The sequence below is a fragment of the Amphibalanus amphitrite genome, unplaced genomic scaffold (genome assembly GCF_019059575.1).
Source record: "Amphibalanus amphitrite isolate SeventyFive unplaced genomic scaffold, NRLGWU_Aamphi_draft 000072F_arrow, whole genome shotgun sequence".
Lineage (NCBI taxonomy): Eukaryota > Metazoa > Arthropoda > Thecostraca > Balanomorpha > Balanidae > Amphibalanus > Amphibalanus amphitrite.
In genome coordinates this window covers 425,638-442,425 of record NW_024881568.1, presented here as the reverse complement: position 1 = coordinate 442,425, position 16,788 = coordinate 425,638, and the positions used below count along the sequence as shown (strand labels likewise).

General features: G+C 47.8%; 1 protein-coding gene across 1 annotated transcript in view; it reads left to right on the top strand.

Moving 5' to 3' along the window:
• The first annotated feature begins 14,040 nt into the window (after positions 1 to 14,040).
• LOC122379139 overlaps positions 14,041 to 16,788 on the top strand; it is a 45,243-nt gene continuing 42,495 nt past the window's right edge. Inside the window, exon 1 of the mRNA XM_043361085.1 lies at positions 14,041 to 14,614. Coding sequence (XP_043217020.1) covers positions 14,443 to 14,614 — 172 coding nt within the window. The 5' untranslated portion in view covers positions 14,041 to 14,442. The remainder of the gene's footprint in view (positions 14,615 to 16,788) is intronic.

The following is a 16,788-nucleotide window of genomic DNA, read 5'->3' as shown; positions in this document are numbered from 1 at the left end:
TGACTACTGGTTATTTAATAATGGCCTTATTCCGCCCGCCGAGCTTGAAAAAAGCTGAAGTTGCGCTATATATTTCATCTGTGTCCTTCACCTATTATTTGGAACTGATTAGATCAGTTGAGTGTCTGTCCATGTAGCATGATATCGTCGCATAAAAGTTAATCGCATTCTTAATCAACCCGTACCCCGTTGGGGTGCGAAACGACCCCCTCTGCTTTCAGCCGATAGTCGATATCTCCTGAAGTAGGTTAGGTAGGTTGCAGTGCGAGTATCGTCACCAAACCTCTCTGCCATCAATTTTACACCATATGACCAAAACCTTTTACAGAGCCTATGATTGGTTGGCCACAAATGACGTCAGAGTGACTTCGTGTTCTGCCATTTTCGACAAAAAAAAAAGAAAAATTACGGGAAGAGCTAGCTGTCACGCCTGCAGAATTAACCCGCGCCCTGGTGGGGTCTGTTTATAACGCGACCTGGTGGGGGGGGGGGCTATTTTTTGCCCCCCCCCCCCTCGTATCTCCGAAACTACTGGACGGATCCGCAAAATTCAAACAGCGTTCGAAAGGCCTGTCAAATTTGTCGAGGAAAACCAAATTTCATTGACCTCGGGGTCACCGATGACGTCACAGGTCAGGTCAAAGATGAAATGTTTCACCGTTCACGGGTCTTCTAGGGAATGCGCTATAACACCGAGTAAAACGCATTTTGTCGAAAATCAGCGATAGGGCGTCAGTTGCCTAGTAGATATATTACTATTAGAGGTCACTGACAATACCAGGTCAGGTCACAGGTCAGGTCACCAAGGGTCACAGGTCAGGTCACATGAGCCCAACTTTACTAAGGTTGTGTGATGCATGTTTTATGGCCAATTTTTCATTTCCAACTCAATGGTATTGGTTATAAGACTATCAGGTACGGCTTAGGTCACTTTCTGGTGAAGTTCAGGTCAAGGTCAGGTCAAGGTCAGGCCAAAAAAGGTCAAATTTTAAAGTTGATAGTTTTGCATAAAATGGGTATTGATTCGATGCAGCTCGTCACGGGGAGTCTAATGGTGGTCTTTGTTTTGCGCTACGGGTTCTAGAATTGCTAAAAATTGAGTTTGAAAATTTGACGTCATCAATTTTGAACAGTTTTTTCGCTATAACTTCGCCAAAAAAAGAGGTATCGATCTCAAATTTGGTATGTGGATGGAAGGCGGTAAGGACTATCACATATATTCCGGTTTTTGCGAAATTCAAAAAACTTTTTGGATTTTTCGATTATTATATGCAAAAAAAAATATTTTTTGATTTTTGGGGGTCAAAATCCCAAAATTTCAAAAATCCGAGATAGCAGTTTTGTAGCCCTGTTGATTCTACAGCTTTTATGTCTTTATCATTTTTTCTGTATTTGCAAAGCTATAGGCCTGACAGCTCTTCCCGCGAAACCCTTTTTTGGGTCGAAAACGGCAGAACATGACGTCACTCTGACGTCATTTTCGGCCAACCTATTATAGCCTTTGGAAAAATTTTTGGTCACAATGTGTAAAATTGATGTCCGGGAGGGTACTGAAAGTTTGGTGACGATCGGCGCAGCGGTTCTGGAGATATATCAAAAAGTCTGGAGGGGGGGGGGGGGCAAAAAATAGCCCCCCCACCAGGGCGCGGGTTAACCTTCCAGGCGGTGGGGGGGGGGCATTTTTTGCCCCCCCCCTTTAGTTTTTTCAATATATCTCGAGAACCGCTGCGCCGATCGTCACCAAACTTGCAGTACCCTCCCGGGAGCAGCTATAGCGCACATGGTGACCAAAAATTTTTCCAAAGGATATGATAGGTTGGCCGCTAATGACGTCACAGTGACGTCATTTTTGCCATTTTCGACCCAAAAAAAAGGTTTCGCAGGAAGAGCTGTCAGGCCTACAGCTTTAGAGATACAGAAAAATGTTTCAGATATAAAAGGTGTTGAATCAAAAGGGCTACAAAACTGCTATTTCGGTTTTTCGAATCATTTGGATTTTTACCCCCAAAAATAAAAAATAGATTTTTTGAATATAATAGCCGAAAAATCCAAAAAGTTTTTTGAATTTCGAAAAAACCGGAATATATGTGATAGTCCCTACCGCCTTCTATCTACATACCAAATTTGAGATCGATACCTCTTTTTTTGGCCAAGTTATAGCGAAAAAACTGTTAAAAATTGATGACGTCAAATTTTCAAACTCAATTTTTAGCAATTCTAGACCTCGTAGCGCAAAACAAAGACCACCATTAGACTCCCCGTGACGAGCTGCATCGAATCGATACCCATTTTATGCAAAAATAGCAACTTTGAAATTTGACCTTTTTTGACCTGACCTTGACCTGACCTCCACCAGAAAGTGACCTAAACCGTACCTGATGGTCTTATAACCAACACCATTGAGTTGGAAATGAAAAACTGGCCATAAAACATGCATCGCATAACCTTAGTAAAGTTGGGCTCATGTGGTGACCCTTGGTGACCTTTGGTGACCTGACCTGTGACCTGACCTGGTATGACCAGTGACCTCTAATAGCAACATATGTACTAGACAACTGACGCCTTATCGCTGATTTTCGACAAAATGCGTTTTACTCGGTGTTATAGTTAGCGCCTTCCCTAGAAGCCCCGTGAACGGTGAAACATTTTATCTTTGACCTGACCTGTGACGTCATCGGTGACCCCGAGGTCAATGAAATTTGGTTTTTCTTGACAAATTTGACAGGGCTATCGAACGCCGTTTGAATTTTCCGGATCCGTCCAGTGTTAAGGATAATAAATGTTTAACCCGCACCCTAGTGGGGTCTGTTTATATCGCGACATGGTGGGGGGCTATTTTTTACCCCCACCCCCCGCCCACGTATCTTCGAAACTACTGGATGGATCCGCAAAATTCAAACGGCGTACGATGGCCCTGTCAAATTTGTTGAAGGAAAAGCAATTTCATTGGCCTCGGGGTCACCGATGACGTCACAGGTCAGGTAAAAAATATGTTTTACCGTTCACGGGCTTCCCTATAGGGAATCTATATTATGAATTATAAGTCGTCCGTGCGTGCGTTCTCCATCCATCCGTGTGTCATGACTTATGTGTCTTATTGCGCCGGAACGGCGCCGCGTATCGACGTGAAATTTGGCATGCCGAATTTGTGGGCGTGGGCGGCCTTTGTATTAAAATTTGGGCGTGATCGGACCAGGGGTGCGCCGTCGGCACGTGCAAAAGGGTGCTCACATAGGCTTAACACGTGGCCGGCGAAAACCGCCAACGGGCGAAAATCGGGCCTGCAGCGCTCCTTTCCCGAGCTTATATCTCGGTAACCGTAAGTCGCAGCGACATGCGGTTTTCACTGATGGATACAGAAGAGATGGGTCTATCGTATGCAATAAGTTTTTTGCTTAGGTATGTACCACGTGCAAAGAAATAGCCTCTAATCTCGAGAAAACGGGCATTTTTTACACATTTCAGGAAAAACGTTGGCATTTGAAAACGATGCACTCGAATGACACGGGGTGCATTTCACGGACTAAAAGAGGATCTGGCCTCTTCAGAATATATATATTTTTGGCCATTCACTCGCACATCTTTATAATTAAACGCTTACAAATTGCGAGTTTTACGTGAAACAGGCACGCTTACCTTTACAACATCATAATATATTGATAACGTAGACTTATGGCTAAAAGTCCTTAATATATTGAAAGAGCACTCTTTTCTGATCAATATCCACCCAAAATATTTTCAAAAAGTCATCAAGGGCTCTTAGAAACAGAGCAATCATTGTACCGTTTTCGACGCATTTTTACCGGTTTAGCGGCGGCCGGGCTTGAACGCAGCCAGGGCGCGGTAATATTACCGTGTGCCTTATATTCGTCTAATACTCGCCCCTCTTCCGCTGACAGCGCGGCCGAGTGGATAAGATGCCTGTTTCATAATTCGAAGGCGGATGGTTCGCGGCTTGTGTGTTATAAGTTATAAGGTTTCGGAGTCGTGGTAGCGCTTTTCTGACTCCGACTCCGACTCCGACTCCGAGCTCCTGACCGACTCCGACTCCGACTCCGACTCCGACTCCGGGTCTGATACGAAGCATTGAAAACGACACTTTATTAACCCTCGCATGTGTGCGGCGTTTGCCAGCTTCTAATGTGTAGGGGGGGGGTCGGTTGGACCCCCCCCCCTTGCCGTTTGGCCCCTGATCGAGCTAGAGCTTCGCGGAAAAAAACGAGCGTGTTGCCCGTGACGAGAGGAAGCCGATGATACCCAATTTTAAGGTCCTAGGTCATTGATTGACCTTCCAGGTCAGGTCAATGACCCAAAGTCGGGAAAATCGGGACCTGTTAGAAAGTCGTAAAGTGTGGCTGCTAAGGGGTTTTTCGGGGTGCTGATCACGAATATCGTGTTAGTTTTGATCACAGATGATGTCTTGAAGCATTTAGACCAGGTCGGGTCAGGTCAGGTCAGGTCAACCAGTAGGCGTCGTGACGGGTATTCGTAGTACGTGTCAACCGCCTCTGACAGCTTCGTAACATGTTACGAAGTCACCAAAACTACTTCGTAAATGTTCAAATGGTTGCTAAATTCGAATTCAGCTCCAAAAACTAGCCTAGAAACATGTACAACTCGAAAAAGTGACCCGAGGTCACCCAAGGTCACCAAAGGTCAATGACCTGACCTGACCTTCAGGTGACCTTGACACACACGGCAGTAACATCAAATCACATGTTGGAACGTTTGAAACCACGAAAAGCTTGCAAACACGCGGCTAGTGCGAGCCGACATACGCGAAATCGCGATTCCGGCCAAACATGGTCTCGGAAAAGAGGTCACAGGTCAAAGGTCATTTGGGTCAGGGTCATGAAATTTTCAGGGTAGGTGTAAAATTGATCAATGCGAGGGTACTGAAAGTTTCGTCGCGATCGGCCGCTTTTTACGCGAGTTATTCGCGAAAAACCATGGGGGGGGGTCCATCCGACCCCCCCCCTACACATGCGAGGGTTAACCCACGCCCTGCTGGGGGGTGCTTGAACACCCCCTCCGGCGGCACTGTTTTCGGTACACCTTATCATGCATCTTTTCTGCATATGCTGTGTAAATTTTAGACCAAGGTCACTCAACGTCAGGTCACAAGGTCACGCCAAGTGGCCTCACCTCATAAAGAAATTAAATGCCTGCCAAGTGCCATAGCTACACCGAGTGGCCGATCACCTTGAAACTTTCAGCAATTGATAAGGATAACAGTACGTACAAAATGTTTTTCTCGGAAATTTGATATCGGTGACTTCAGATCAATTTTCCGACTTCTCCATTAAAGTCAATAGGAAAAATTGAAATGCGCCTCTTTTGGACCAGCGTCATTCTAAACACTTTCAAACATCGAATTACAAGTAAACATGACACAATGAACCGGAAAATGGCACTGGTGGGTGACCCCTCGTTACGCTAGAGCGAGGAAAAATGCTTTAGATGTGTTTGGCTCGACGATACGGATCGACTGATATGTAACATGACCTTTTCCTGTCAGGCCATTACCTTGACTGAGGTCCAATCAGTTGACGTTTCGAGGTCAAATTATAGTTCATTCGATGACGAGTCTTGACGCGAGGAACACGATGCTGATAAAAATAATCTCGTGCAAGTTTTGAGTCAAAAGTTATTGCAGAAGTTTCCGCAAAGAACGTCTATTTTGACAGTTTTTGCCTCCTGCAGGCTTAACCGTTGACTTCAGGTCAAATATGCGAGAACTATTCAGAAAGACCGTTAGAAGGGCTATTGAATGCGCGCTTTTCCACTGTGCTGTAGCTCTATCCGTTCCTGAGTTAACCCTCGCCGGCACAGGCCATTTCGCGTCCTTCGACGGCACAAGGGGGGGGGGGGTTCATGGTACGACCCCCCCTCGCGTTTGGCCCCTGATCGAGCTAGAGCTTCGCGGAAAAAACGAGCGTGCTGCCCGTCACGAGAGGAAGCCGATGAAACCCAATTTTAAGGTCCTAGGTCATCTGGTGACCTTCCAGGTCAGGTCAATGACCTGAAAACCGGGAAAATCGGGACTTCATTTCATTCATTTCATTTATTTCATTTATTCACAGTATCACCCACGGGAAAAGCCCATTTACGGGTAAAGTCACATAGGCATAGGCACACTGATCATACAAACACGTAATAAAGGTATACAATAAATGATACAAAACAGACCGCAATCTTGCGACACACGGCAACATCATTGGTCTGTGGGAAAGGCGCGGGAGGATAGCTGAGCAGCGTAAGACTTAGCTGTTTTCCTCACTGTGGCTAAGGAGTCCGTAAACAGGTCTAGCTGGTTGTTTTCACGCAGAAACTCATTTGCGAGCCTCGGCACCCTACAATAGAGCCCATTCTTGATGGTTTCGACTCTGGCGAACGGCACGGCGAGCAGATCACGGCGGCGAACTGATCGAGGCGGGACGGCGAGGCCAAAATGAGATCGCAGGGAACTGGAGTCAATTTTGTGCTTGAAAAGACGAGCTACATAAACCAAGTCATGTTGCACCCGCCGTGCTGCCAGAGAAGTGAAAGAATGTGCCGAAAGAAGATTTTCGTAAGAGAGAGAATCCGAGTTGGTGACAGAGTTAACTGTAAGCCAAATAAGGAATTTATGCTGGATTCGTTCTATGCGATCCGTATGTGTTCTCGCCGCTCCGCCCCACACAACACTGCAGTTCTCGAGAACCGAACGTACATTGGCGAAGTATGCTGAGGTGATAGCGCCAGTGTCATACCTAATTCTCGCTCCGGCTTGGAGTGACCGAATCAACAAGCCGAGTGCTCTATTGCCCGCCGCGACAATCGAATCAACATGCCGCTCGAAGGTGAGTTTCTGGTCCAGAGTAACTCCCAGATCGCGCATAGTGGTGACGCGATCTAACGTCACTCCACCTATTCTATAGGGACTGATGATGGGTGACCGTTTGAGAGTGATGGTAAATGACTTGCACTTTGACGCATTTAGTTTTAATCTCCAGGATGACGACCATTCTACTAGGCGTGTGAGATCGTCATATAACAGCACGGCATCTGCATCTGTGCGTACCTCCCGGTAAATCTTCACATCGTCAGCGTACATCAGGCATTCTGAGTGAACATACGATGGCAAATCATTAATAAATGCAATGAACAAGAGGGGAGAAATCAGGCTACCCTCCGGCGTGCCCGAAATCACCGGAGTCCAAGCAGACGTTTGACCGTCTAACACCACCCGCTGTTTACGGTTTTCTAAAAACGAGCCTAGTAGTGCAAGAGCAGGGCCGTTGATATCGTACGATTTGTGCAGCTTGTGTAACAATAGACGGTGGTCAACACTTTGGAAGGCGGCAGAGAAGTCGGTGTATATGCAATCAAGCTGGTTACCGTTTGAGATTGCCTGCCAGCCTGCACGGACAATGTGACATAGGTTACTTTCGCAACTACGATGTTCGATAAAACCGTGCTGTTTCTCAGACAGAACACCGCGAACGTGCGCATACAGTGACTCATACACTATCCTCTCCAAAACCTTACCAAACAACGGTAGAAGTGAAATCGAACGATAGTTTGCCGCCACTTTTGTTGATCCTTTTTTATGTATGGGAACAATATTCGCCTCCTTCCACCTGTCCACCTGCCTCCTTCCACTTGTTAGAAAGTCGTAAAGTGTGGCTGCTGTGTGGTTTTTCGGGGTGCTGATCACGAATATCGTGTTAGTTTCGATCAGAGATGATGTTTTTAAGCATTTAGTCCAGGTCGGGTCAGGTCAGGTCAGGTCAACCGGTAGGGGTTGTGACGGGTATTCGTAATACGTGTCAACCACCTCTGACAGCTTCGTAACATGTTACGAAGGCACCAAAACTACTTCGTAAATGTTCAAATGGTTGCTAAATTCGAATTCAGCTCCAAAAACTAGCCTAGAAACATGTAAAACTCGAAAAAGTGAGCCGAGGTCACCCGAGGTCACCAAAGGTCAATGACCTGACCTGACCTTCAGGTGACCTTGACACCCACCCTAATGTATGGGAGCAACATCAAATCACATGTTTGAACGTTTGAAACCACGAAAAGCTTGCAAACGCGCGGCTAATGCGAGCCGACATACGCCGAATCGCGATTTCGGCCAAACATGGTCACGGAAAAGAGGTCACAGGTCAAAGGCCATTGGGGTCAGGGTCATGAAATTTTCAGGGAACGTGTAAAATTGATCAATGCGAGGGTACTGAAAGTTTCGTTGCGATCGGCCGCTTTTTACGCGAGTTATTCGCGAAAAACCTTATGGGGGGGTTGCATCACCCCCCCCCCCCCTGTGCCGGCGAGGGTTAAGCGCTGGTTGTCGGGACGTATAGAAATTTGACCTGGGAAGTGCCGAAATTTTAAGTCCAGGACCGGAACTCAGAACAAAAACAAGATGTGTGCAAAAGTTATTTTTGATCACCAGAAGCGAACTCTATGTACCGCGGGGGCCACTGGTTAAAAACAACTGAAAAGTGATATCACGGATTTTAGTAACTTCCCGGAGTCGGAGTCGAGGCAGCTTGACCGAGTCCGACTCCGACTCCGACTCCGACTCCTGGCTGCTTGCCACGACACCGGGCGACTCCGACTCCGACTCCGACTCCGACTCCGAAACCCTGGATAACATCGAATAAAACGCATTTCATCGACAATCAGCGATAGGGCGTCAGCTGCCTAGTAGTGTACCTACATATGTTGCTATTAGAGGTCACTGATAATACCAGGCCAGGTCACAGGTCAGGTCACCAGGGGTCAGCACATGTCCCCAATTTCATGCCAGGGCTGTGCGATGCATGTTTTATGGCCATTTTTTTTCATTTCCAACTCAATGGCGTTGGTTACAAGACCATCAGGAACGGTTTAACCCTCGCCGGACCTATTGGTTTTCTACATACGCGCCGGCCGAGGGGGGGGGGGGCGGGTACGACCCCCCTCACCGTTTCGCCCCTGGTGGAGCTAGCACGTCGCGAAAAAAAAAACGAGCGTGTGCGCCGTTACGAGACACAGAGATTGGTACCCGGTTTTAAGGTCCTAGGTCAACCGGTGACCTCTGAGGTCAGGTCTCAGGGTACGGTTCAGTTTTTGGTGAATAACTTCGCAAAAAACGGCCGCAGAGCGCCGATCTTGGCAGCATCGTGTTCGCCTCGCTCAGGCGCGTCCAATGATATACTTTTTGTTTGGGTCAGGTCAACTTGGGGTGTTGAACTCAGGTCAAGGTCAGGTCAGCGCCCCCAGGTCACGAAGTTGGTCGAAAGAGGTCATGTCGAATATCATTCGATTCGGCAGGTCTTCCTGAGTCCATTGGGGGCTTTCCCGACTCGCTAGCTCAATTTGATCAAGAGTTATAGACGAAAAACTAATATGACCTTGATGACGTCATAAATGACGTCACGCAAGGTCAACGTTGCAAAAGTGACGTATCTTACCTTGCAAGGAGTGCATCAAATCACGATTCTGTGTGCTTGAGATAGTTGGAGATCGTTCCCGGCGCCAGAATAGCAGTTTTCATTTTCCCCTTTGACTTATAATGGTGAGGTCACAAAAATGACCTGACCTCATATGACCTTTATGAAAAATCCGAGATATACAAGTTGTGAGACTCGTAATAGATACTAGATCCTCCAAGTTTCATTTTCCTGTGAAAGCTCCTCTGGCAGTGAGGGCGTTGCGAAGTTGCGACATCTGAAGACCGTGCAGAGGTTCACTTATGACGTCATAGGTCAGTGACCTGACCTGACCCGAAAATGCGGTTGGTGTTAAAAGATTGGTCTTGAATCAAAGGTCATGTCTGCCAAGTTTCAGCTCTCTATCGCCAGCGTGCTTGGAGCTATTGCGAAAAAACCCTATGGGGGGCGGCACCCGCCCCCCCCCCATCGGCCGGCGAGGGTTAAGTCACTGGTGGAGGTCAGGTCAATGTCAGGTCAAAAAAGGCCAAATTTCAAAATTGATATTTTTGCAGATAATGGGTATAATTGATAGGTTTCGAGTTTTGTCAAATTAGGTGAAATTTGGACTTCGATGACTCCTGGTGACCTGACCTTTGACGGGACCTGTACTAAAAGTGACCGACGAAAGTTATTCTATTCATGATGTTTGACGCTCGAACGTCCGTCGCCTATACCTACAGCGTGTCGTCTACTGTCCAGGTAGATCAATTAGAGGTGATTGAAAAAAAAAACAACATGGAAATCCAGCAGCATCAGCGGGGCGCGGGCGCGGGTTAAGGGGGGGGGGGGCACTGCCGACTTTTAGTCCCATTCTTTCCATGCAACGCCCATAGGGCTAATGTCCAAATGCCAAAATCAAAGGGGGCACGGTGCCCCGGTGCCCGCCCCGTTCCGCCGCCTATGTCGACAGTGTACTAGATCAAGGAAAAGATCAATTAATTTGCACACAGCAGGGATGAGTGGAGTGGTCTATGGACACACATTAGCACGCCAAGATCCGGTTCTCGCCCACTTTTTACGGCGCTTAGTGTTTGCCCATGCCCAGCTGTCACGGAAAACGGTTCCCGTCTCCTTCGGCGTGCTAGCACACTGCCGTTCTGGAGGTGACTTCAAGTGCCCAGTCTGCCCCGTCCCGGTCACTCAATGTCACTGACAGAACGACCGAAGGCTCTGAAATATCACTACACATACACTGGGCCATCTGTCACCGACTGGAGCAATATGGCGACCGACCTGTGACAGCAGCAGCCCGGCAGACTGGCATATGCACTGTCAGTCTGCCGGGCGCTTTCAGCTGAGCACGCATCAGCGAGCATATGGTAGTACATACTGGATAAGAGCTCAGCGTGAATACCTACATATCTAATAGGCATATGGGAAAGGGACTCACGAGAGATAGAGAGAGAGAGAGAGAGAGAGAGAGAGAGAGAGAGAGAGAGAGAGAGAGAGGGGGGGGGAAGAGGAAGGGAGGAGGGAACAGAACATGAAAATAGGTTCAACAATCAACATGGCAGCGAGATCCGAGAGGTTGCTAAGCTAATTTACAATGGGTTATAGGAGTTATAAGTCGCTTATCCAATGATTTTTTGTCTCTTCTAAAAAAAGTTTTGAAGGTCCGAAACATATGTTTGTCTTATCTACTGTCAAGTAGCATGCGCCCACAATCACATTCATTACGAAGTTGCATGCGATAAGGCGGGGCTGGAAATGTCGTTTCCCTGGGGAAATCACGCCCTGCTGAATTATAATTCCGCCTTTCCTCGAGATATGCCTAATTCAGTAACTTTGTTAGATTAGGCCTTAGCAGCCGCCGACTGAGCAATCCGCGTGCATCTGGCAATAACCGTAACAGCCGAACGCAGTGAACCGACCTTATTGTGCCGTTGCCCGGCCCGTGACGAGGCCGGCTGGCCCGTCTCCGGCAGCCGGCCGGGCGTGCTCACGGCCGAGGCGCCGCCGGAGGAGGGCTGACGATCGGCTCTCCCTCTCTGCCTCTGCTCCGGCGCTCTCGCCGCCATGTGTCGCAGCTGCCTGCCCGCCCCTGCGTCCAATGACCTGCCGTTTCATTTTGCGGCGGCGGCCGGGTCCGGCGGCAGAGGCGTTGTTTGATGTCAAGGCGACAGCGGCGGCGGCGCTCCAGTGATTTGGGGCTTAGGGGCATCGCCGGCGGATCAGCCGGTGTTCAGTACTGCGGCGGGCGAGGGAGGGCAATTGGGAGCAGGATCCGATCACACATTGGCAGACTTACTCAGTAAACCGGGAGTACACAAAGGGAAACAATATACCCTACTCCACAGGGCTTACAAAAGTCACGCCACCCGGCAGATCGCGAACTGATGAAGGTGATAACTAGGCGAGCAGTTCACTCTGTGTGCCGGTAAGGCCGAGCACTTTCAATATCCATTAACGACTCTGCAGGCAATCGAATCAGCAATGCGATCTTCCGTCGCGGAAATTTACGGTGCTCTCGGCGCGCTACTTTGCCCTCTTGCCGGCCGTACATACGTCCGAGTTGAGTCGTTTCGGTGGAGCCAACAACGGAGGATAATGCGACTAGGCTATTTCGAGAACATTGGATCCCGTATTCCCTTGACTATATTGCAAACTGAACAGAGTTGGCACACCGGTTAGCAAGCGTAAGCTAGCCAGGGGTCATGCTATATGCCACATTTGTAGTTTTAGCTCTAATTTTACCAGGTCAGCTAAATGAGTTTGGTGAGTGGGTGACCCCAACTAAAAAGGCACCGGTTAGCAAGCGTAAGCTAGCCAGGGGTCATGCTATATGCCACATTTGTAGTTTTAGCTCTAATTTTACCAGGTCAGCTAAATGAGTTTGGTGAGTGGGTGACCTCAACTAGTTAAAAGGATATGTCCTCACAATTGTGGAGAAGAAAACTTTGGGAAGCACAACAGCACCGGGTGGAACTTTATTGAACGATATTTATATTAATCCTCGCATGTGTAGGAGGGGTCGGATGGACCCCCCATGGTTTTTCGCAAATAACTCGCGTAAAAAACGGCCGATCGCAACGAAACTTTCAGTAACCTCGCATTGATTAATTTTACACCTACCTGAAAATATGACCCTGACCCAAATAACCTTTGACCTGTGACATCTTTTCCGAGACCATGTTTGGCCGGAATCGCGATTCCGCGTATGTCGGCTCGCATTAGCCGCGCGTTTGCAAGCTTTTCGTGGTTTCAAACGTTCAAACATGTGATTTAATGCTATTCTCATGCATTAGGGTGGGTGTCAAGGTCACCTGAAGGTCAGGTCAGGTCATTGACCTTTGGTGACCTCGGTTCACTTCTTCGAGTTTTACATGTTTCTAGGCTAGTTTTTGGAGCTTCGAATTTAGCAACCATTTGAACATTTCCGAAGTAGTTTTGGTGACTTCGTAGTTCGTAACATGTTACGAAGCTGTCAGAGGCGGTTGACACGTACTACGAATACCCGTCACGACGCCTACTGGTTGACCTGACCTGACCTGACCCGACCTGGTCTAAATGCTTAAAGACATCATCTGTGATCAAAACGAACACGATATTCGTGATCAGCACCCCGAAAAACCCCTTAGCAGTCACACTTTACGACTTTCTAACAGGTCCCGATTTTCCCGACTTTGGGTCATTGACCTGACCTAGAAGGTCAACCAATGACCTAGGACCTTGAAATTGGGTATTATCGGCTTCCTCTCGTCACGGGCAACACGCTCGTTCTTTCCGCGAAGCTCTGACTCAATCAGGGGCCAAACGGCAAGGGGGGGGTCCAACCGACCCCACCCCCTCTACACATTAGAAGCTGGCAAACGCCGCACACATGCGAGGGTTAAACGCTTCTATCACGGTATGATATGCTCGTGTGCGCTGTTGACCTTGATATGTGATTTCCCGGTCCCTTCGATTACGAGTCTTAGTAATTTACATATGACCTTAATGTGTCACTTCTCGCCTGCTTTTCAGCTTTTGCACACAAACACATCCACGACGTATTCCATCATAAGGTGAGCAGTGCACTGAACATCGTCCGGATATGTGATTTCCCGGTCCCTTCGATTACGAGTCAATCCCGTGTAATGCGATTGCCCCTCGGCAACACTACATTCGGCGTCTCCGCTGACGGAGGGTGTTGTTTTGACAGCGCGCGAGCCGCTGGAGCCGGGTGCCAATCAGTCAGACAGGGTATAGCAGACGGCACAGGCCCACTGCAGCGGCCGATGAGCCGGGGTTCTGTGTGCTCAGAGATGACGCTGAGTCTGTTTGTCGGATGACGTGGTGTGAACTAATTCGATGTTTACCCGCTTCTGGTCCGCCGAACGCGGACTAAATCACATGTAATCGGGTGATGCATGGGCGATTAGCACTGTTTGATTTGTTTGGTCACTTGGTGGCGCGGCAAATGCGGAAATGGAAGGGCTGATTTGGAATGTAACAACCGAATTTCGGTAATGCATCCTTCATCCATACGTCATAACTTCTCAGTGTCTATAGATTATACGGCAGATCACCGAAGGGGAAGAGGTTCACACATAAATGATTGTGCTTTGCTATAAATAATGTTGTTTTTATGGTTTTTATCTGGCCGTTAATTTGAGATCATTTGAGATCATTTTACTTCATTTGCTAATTTTCCAAAGGGCTCTCAGTGTAAATAACAGATCATCAACATCCCACGAACAGCAACATCCCTGCCCTTTACTGGCACTGTGCAAATTCTATTTTACCTTTTTAGTTTTGCTCTGCTTATTTCTTCAAGAAAAATGTTATTTTGTTATTTTTAACACAAATTTTAATTTACGAATAAATTGCGAAAGCAAGAGTGCCTAAATTTCGTAAAAAAACTCGATGATTTGACAAATACCCTTCTGCCAATGACAGCTCGAAGATCAATAATGGCCTGAGACAAAACCTTGGCCATTTGTGTATAAGAAAGCCACACCTGGCCTGGGATCGAGCTCGCAGCTCCCAAGCCGCAGGTGGCATGGCGGTGGAAACCGGACTTCTCGAGGCGCCCTCGAGCGTCGAGCTGCTGCACGTGCCGAAGGAAATAACGGCTCGCATACGGCTGGGAACTCTGATCAAGACGTCACTGATTACAGAGTTTCCCGTGAACAGATTCTCACCAGAGGCGCGGCAGCTGACAACCGATGAAGGTATGGGGGATGAGGGTACCCCGGTACCGGGTCAGACAGTCCAGACACGCATGTTAGGGGAAGTTGGGGCAATGCCGGAGTTGGGGCAAAGCCGAAATTCGAGATACTTCGAAAACCGTAAGACATGGATGCCATCTGTCAGTGATGCTCTGAGGCTTAACCCTATTCCTGGCGGGGGGGGGGGGCCTCAGGAGCCCCCCCTGAGGTTTTTTGGTTATTTCTCCCAAACGCGTTGAGCTAGGAAGCTCAAATTTTCTGACTTTTCCTATAAGGCTTCTACGCAACATGTCTGAAAATTTTGAGTTGATCTGACCTCAGGTCAGGTCACCAGAGGCGGTTTGGTGACCCTACCTCAGAAAAGTTTGCAATCACGCCAGAGCTAGAGTTTTTGACCGATCAATTTCTTCTCTTCAGGCTTTAGTTAGGGTACAAGTATGTGCAATTTGTTTATCTCGGAATTTTGATATCGGTGACCTAAGGTCAGGTCAGTTTCGCGACCTCCCCATTATAAGTCAATGGGGGAAAAATCAACTCCCTGTTTTTACCACTAAAACGGGTCGGAATGGCCCCATATACCATACATGACTTCATATACGATCAACCTTCACTATCTTGAGGTCTGTTTTGCTGTTGGGCAGCTGTGAGGTCATGTGACGTCATCAAAGGTCACCAAAGGTTTTTGGCCAATAACTCCGTACAGGAACAAGATACAGACGCGTGGATGGTCTCATTGTGTTTAGCTCGTCAAGACGCATCGAATGATATACATGATGACCTCGAGGTCACGTGACCTGAGGTCAACCTTTGACCTTGACCTTTCGAGGTCAACATATATATCATTCGATGCGGATTGACGAGAGGATCACGATGATGCCCTTAGTTTGTTCCTATCTTGACTAATTCGAAAGTTATTCGAGAAAAACTCTCTCCATATCTAGCGCCGCCATTTTGACTTTTTCGACCCCTGTGACGTCATCTTTGACCTGACCTGAAAATGACCTTAGTAAAAATTGTAGACCTTGTCCATGCGTATCCGATGCCGTTTACCGCTTGTCGCTATCTTGCTTCGTTCTCGAGATCTCAGGGGGGGGGGGCCGAATCGGCCCCCCCGCCAGTTTCTTGTCCCGGCGGAGCCCGCCAGGAATAGGGTTAAGTGACTACAATTATCGCATGTTTGTTACGAGTCGTCATTCGGAATACTTCGGCTGTGAGGGCGCCAAGAGCGTTTTCAAGGTACGCGTTCCTTGTACTACATGCACCTTTGAAGCTGCATTTCTTACTCATTATGCTACCGTTTGTCTGGCCAATTCGGTCAAGTAATCTTCAGCATGTCTTTGCATAAGTGTGCTGCCTATTTGAAATTTATACGGCACGTTGAAAAGTTATGGGCCTGCAAATGAGAGTATGGCTGGCTGGGGTAATGCCGAAAACGTGCAATTACGCACGTTAAAGCACGCTACGTGGACTTTACTGCTGTAGAATAGCAACGCGAATTTTTAGTCACACAAATTACACTTTCAACCGACACAACGGCCTGTTACCTATAAGGAATTATTTACCTGGCATTTTCTTATTATATCACACAATTATAACTTCCAGTGTGCACCAAGCGTCCTCAAGCTCTTAAAACGCGTGTCAGCTTTGATAAATTCTGGATAAAGTTGAGATAAAGTGGCAAAACATCAATGTCGGCATTCCCCGTAGATCATTTCTCCCATTTTCGGTTTTCCCCGCAGTCCGGGGCAACGCCGAAAAAGTCACTTCTTTGATATTTTTAGTTTGTGCGCTTAACGGTATGCGAATTCATCAAATGCGCCTGGTATGTTTGAAAGGCAAAAGACTGGCCTCTCGAATGACGCCAACAAGAATAGCTTATGTTGTCTACCTTGCGTGCTACGGGCGTCAGAAAAAAAGTATTCGGCGTTCCCCCAACTTCCCCTATTGAGCATTGCTCGCGCTGCTGATTTTGCTTCGACTCCCCACTGTGTCTCGCTGTCATTCCTTTGTGACACGGTCGTTCCTCTGCAACACTGCCCTCCCCTATAACACTGTCGTTCCTCTGTAACACTCTCGTTCCCCTATAACACTGTCGTTCCTCTGTAACACTCGTTCCCTTATAACACTGTCGTTCCACTGTAACTGTCGTTACTCTATAACACTGTCGTTCCCCTCTC